General features: G+C 38.2%; 1 protein-coding gene across 2 annotated transcripts; it reads left to right on the forward strand.

Annotated features, from left to right (window-relative positions):
- Positions 1–828: 828 nt before the first annotated feature.
- On the forward strand, positions 829–4,262 carry LOC103952476. Of its 2 annotated transcripts, none has more exons than XM_009364064.3 (4): positions 829–2,585; positions 2,790–3,015; positions 3,417–3,499; positions 3,871–4,262. In XM_009364064.3, the coding sequence occupies exons 1-4, from the start codon at positions 969–971 to the stop codon at positions 3,949–3,951; spliced, it is 2,007 nt and encodes a 668-aa protein (XP_009362339.2). In that variant the 5' UTR covers positions 829–968; the 3' UTR covers positions 3,952–4,262. The 2 variants fall into 2 exon arrangements, with proteins under 2 accessions (XP_009362339.2, XP_048436479.1); XM_048580522.1 differs by having other exon boundaries at positions 829–2,435.
- Positions 4,263–5,105: the final 843 nt, after the last annotated feature.

A 5,105-nucleotide genomic window follows, 5' to 3' on the forward strand; every position in this document is an offset into this window, starting at 1 on the left:
TCTGCCAAAGCCTCCCCCCCCACCGCAACAATTCATCGTGAGCGTGTGAGGCTCTTGACCTTAACCTAAAGTGTTATTTATTTTGTAGGTATAATTTTGTCCAAGATCAAAAGGAAGAAATTTGTATCCACACCCGCCATAACCGTTGCCATCTCTACCCACCCTTTGCTCAGTATTGACTCTATTGAGTTTGTCTGTAATGTAGAAACCAAGTTGTTTTAGTAATAAATTAATGTTCTTTTTCTTTGGTTAAGTGGTCAGTTGTATAGTCAGTCCACAAGTTCAGGACACAAGTCTTTGGGATCTCGTCTGAGCTGTGTCTTCGGTTGTTAGGGTTCTCTGTCTCTTCAGTCTTCGGTTCGAGCTCACCCTTGCAAACTCTTTCAACGACGGTAAAACCCAAATTTATTTACTCTTTTATTATTCTGCATTTTTTATTTTGAGGAATTATTCTGCCTATTTTACACTCTATTTTTATGCTTGTTTGAGTCTCACACATGTTGAATTTTTGTCATTTTTCTCACATAAAGCGTAAAAATTGGTTTTTCCTTTGTTTGGTTCCTCAGAAAACACTAGAAAATTTGGAAAGCCCTAAACTTTACTGCTTATTTAAGGTTTCTATTTGTGGGGTTTTGCTATTGTTCAAAGAAAGTGTAGGAATTGGGATCTCTCGCTGGTTTTTCTTTTTCCTGCATTTTCTCGGAAGCCAAACAGGGGGTTTCTCTTCCTTTGACGTTAAAGGATTGTAGGTTACAATGCATGTTCTGGTTTCTGCTTTATTGGTTTTGATTTTGTTTTGGTTTCTTCTTGTTTTTCCTGCGTTTTCAGAAAACAGAAGCTTGATAATGTAGAAGTAGTGTGAGAGACAAAAGAGGAGCTTTTGTGTTTGTGTGCTAGTTGTTGCTAAATGGCGCCTGACTAAGTTGATAAGAAAGCTCAACAGTTTAAAGAAGGATTTTGAGGATGGTATGGGATCGGTGAGGTGCAGGAAGAGAGAGCGTGTGACCAAAAGGATATTTCAGCCCAATTCCTGCGGCAATGCCACAAAGAAAAGAAGAAAGTGCAGTATCCAAGTTGAAGGACTAGTACGGGATGAGGATTATGAGACATTCTTGATTTTTTTAGCTGACCATGGTAGTGATGTTGCTTATATTGACAATAAGTGGGTGGATGAACGGAATGATCGTTCTGATGTCAATGTCGTAAAATATGATGATGGCAATGAAAATGGTATGTGTGTCGGTGATGTTGGTGTCAACGTAAATGGAATGTCTGCAGATGATGTTGATGTCAATGCAAATGGTATGTCTGCGGATGATGATGATGTCAATGCAAACGGTATGTCTTCGGATGACGATGAAGTCAACGCAAATTGTATTTCTGTGGATGATGGTGATGTTAACGTAAATGGTAGGTCTGTGGATGATGGCAATGACAGCTGTGAGGTTAGGTCTTTAGATGTTGGTCTTGCTGGCGATGGTGACGAGGATCCTGATTATAAGATACACTTGGCTAAATTGACGAAAGGTGTAAAGTCCTGCATAAACAATAGGTCTGTGGATGATGATGATGATGTCCACATAAACGGTAGGTATGCGGATGATGGTGATGACAACGTTCATTTTATGTCATTGGATGATTGTATTGATGATGAGGATCCTCAATATAAGATATTCATGGAAAATTTGAGGCAAGATGGAAAGTCTTATGTACTGGAAGTTGTTGGAGATAATGGGAAATCAGAGCTGATCACGTATGAAGAAGAAGATGAGATACTAGACGGGACAGATTTTGACACCCGTGAAACTTTGAAAAAATCTCAGGTGAAAGAGAAGCCTGATATTCAAAAAACTTTGAGGAGGGGTATGAAGAGAGAACGGATACATTGCCTTAAAAATTCTGCTCTTCCTGTGAATCGAGAAGTGACTGAGAGCCCAAGAACTGTTAGGTATGATATGAGGAAAGAAAACAGGGCAATTCTGGAAGATTCTGTTCCCAAGAAAAAAAGTTTAGTGGTGAAGAAGAATGTAAAAGTGGTAGATCTGGGTCCTGTTTTCAATAGGACAGATGGGCGTTTTAATAAATTGCCTAGTTTAAGGGTTCCATATACTCCAGAAACTTTCAAATATTCTCCAATGAAAAAGAAAACTGAACATAGAAAAACCCCGAGTTTTGTGATTACGGGAAATGAAAGGAGCTCGATAAAGAAGAAGAAGAAGAATGTAGATAAGAAAGCTGCAAATGGTAGCACAGGGGAGCACACTATTAAAACACCTCCTGTGGAGGCTGTTCAGTTTACCAAGCAAGGTTGTGCAAACGAGAAAGTTGCTAAAGGTAGTACAAAGGAGAGTCCTCTTAAAAGATCTTGCGTGGAGGGTCTTCGTTTTGCCAAGCAAGTACGCAACTGTGGATTAGAAGATGAAGACTATATAAAGGTTTTAAGTTGTTTACAATTTGTTGATGAGAAAATGCTATATTCACCTCCAAACGGGAGAACGGTGATACTTGGTAACGATGGACAGAGTTCTCCAGATGTTGAAACGAAAGTAGAACCATCTGATAAAAATTTTACATCATTTGCTGCTGTATGATCTTCCACCATTTCTGTTTTGGTTTGTTTTTTCTATTTTATGTTGTTACATACGCACACAAAACACACACATGCACACACCTAAGTTATGAGCATTTGTGCAAGTACACGTACGTCTGTGTGTGAGTGAGTTTTATTGATTCGTAGTATCTGAAATTTCTCTTTTGCTGGTTGTTGTCAATGCTTTGCAACTTAATAGGTGGATGCAGAGAGTGGGCGGTGCGTTAAAACTCGTGATGCAAGTCATTCACAGTTTAGGAATGGGCTTATGAAGATTCTTAACAGGCCTTATGACTATGAAGAGTATAGAAGGCTCTTGAAAGAAGCGACTCACCAAAAGCCATTGGGGTACGACAGAAATCTGTGTAATGGAACCTGTTCAATAGAGGAGGAACTCGGACCTTCATATCTAAAACAGCACATAGGTTGGTTTTCTTTATAATGAATGAGTAAATGAGCGTAGCATCAATTTACTGTTATTCGTCTTTCAACATTTTGTTTCCTGTTTGTCTGTATTGAATTTTAAAACAATATATAGATCAGTTAGGTTCTAAAATTTAAATGATCAATATGTTGAACGAAAGTAGGTTGAGATAATGTTTTTTAAGATTTGTGGCTGCTGTTTCCTCCATATTTAGGAAGGATTTGCATTTGACACTGCTTGTATACATGTTTGGACGGTTAGACGAACGGAAGCAGACATAGAGTATATAATTTGTTCCTAGCCAAAAAGTACCAAGGATTTAGATCCTTTTCTTTATATTGTTTGTATCCTTTCAATTTGATTGAATTTTAGTTTTAATTAATTTGTTTTCAATTTTTACAGTCCTGAAGAGAAAGATTAAGGCAGCTCGCGGTGACCGCCCCAGAGTTTTGAATCTCTTGCGGGGGTTTTTCTACTGGCTGAAGGTTAGTTGTATGTTTGTGCTTGATACTAGGGTTATCTTATTGCTAATTAACATTTAATAGAGCGATATACTGATTACAATTTTGTTAGGATTGATTACGGATTTTGTCCAGTTTTCTATACATATATTGAAGTAGACTTCTGTTTTAAGAATGGAGGGATTTCATTAGTACATTTGTGTGCTTGAAAGCACAGCGGTGAAAGCACACGTTGACATGTCTTTACCTTGTTGTTTCTGTGTTGGTGCATGACTTTTGCACGCGTCTCTTTGCATGTGAGGTCCAGTGTGGGGTGCATTGCATCCCAGCTGATGATTATTGGATTCCTGTCCAACGGTCTTCTGATTTGTGTTACTGTTGTATATGTTCGCTAGAATGTGGCCCAAGATGAAAGCTTCTGTCCATGGAACGACTCATCTTGTTTGAAAGTGCTTCCGCCATCTGATAAGACTTGAAGGCAACTGTGATAAGAAAAGGGGGCTTGTGGAGTAGTAAATACCAACCATATGTGAAGTCAAGGGCTCTGGCATCCATGTACTTTATTTCGCCATCTTATAGCAGCTTCCGTATGCAGTGCTGGATGTCCGAACCGATCAGACGGAGAGTGTACTCTGTCAATGGAGCTCCCTGATTCTGCACATAGAAATGTTAATATCTCAATAAGAAACAAGACCTTGAAGGCCAGGTTACAACTCTAAATGTAACGGAAACATGGTCTTTCTCTGCAGTTGAGGCCAATGAAAAAGAGGGATACGGTCCAACCTAATGTTTGTGATCGCATTTTCAACTTATGGGCGCTTCTAAGGTGCGGACTGAAATTGGACGAGTTGAATCGAGTGTATCGGTAGAACCGGGTGTTTGAGTGTTTCTAAATTCTCATAAAATTCGGTCCGCACCTTAGAAATGGCGATTGCAGGAGGTCCAAAACCTCACAGCAAGATTCCCCAATTGCTTTTTGATTGGTAAGGTTGGATTCAAGATAAACATGGACTAAATTCGCACGTAAGGTTTGATTTGTAAACCATTCAATTAATACTAGGCTAATAAAATCACACTCCTAAAGTTTTTGATGAATAACATTGAGTTGTTATATCATATTTTCTCTTATATCGTATTGTGTCTACTTTTGTGTTAACACAAATAAGAACACGAGCACAAACACAATACAGACATAAATGAGTAAACCTACATGACCAATTGTGGGCGGCCCTGATGGACATTGACCCATTTATTTGAGGAGATTTTTTGATTTGTTATAGAAGCCGTTATTGACACTTGGAAATCGTCATAAGAAAAAAATAAAAATACATTTAAAAGCGTGCTTGATAACTATTTAGGAGTTCCAATAACAATTTTACGATCCAAGCAAAAGATCCAAAATAAATTCAGAGAACTCGGGTTCAGGGGAAAACTCTTAACAATGAAAACAAAAATGCAAAAATATTTCGAGCTTAATATTTTTTTTTATCTCGAGATTATAGCAAATGTACAGTATACAATTTACAAGGGGAAAAATAAAAAACACTAAAAGAAACAAATAATCTCAATTCCCTAGCCAAGAAAAAAAGTCCATAACAAAAGGGACAGCCATGGGTACATCTGAGGACGA

Source organism: the organism of the source record quoted next, unplaced genomic scaffold (assembly GCF_019419815.1).
Source record: "Pyrus x bretschneideri cultivar Hongxiangsu unplaced genomic scaffold, Pyrus_bretschneideri_v1 Contig15, whole genome shotgun sequence".
NCBI lineage: Eukaryota > Viridiplantae > Streptophyta > Magnoliopsida > Rosales > Rosaceae > Pyrus > Pyrus x bretschneideri.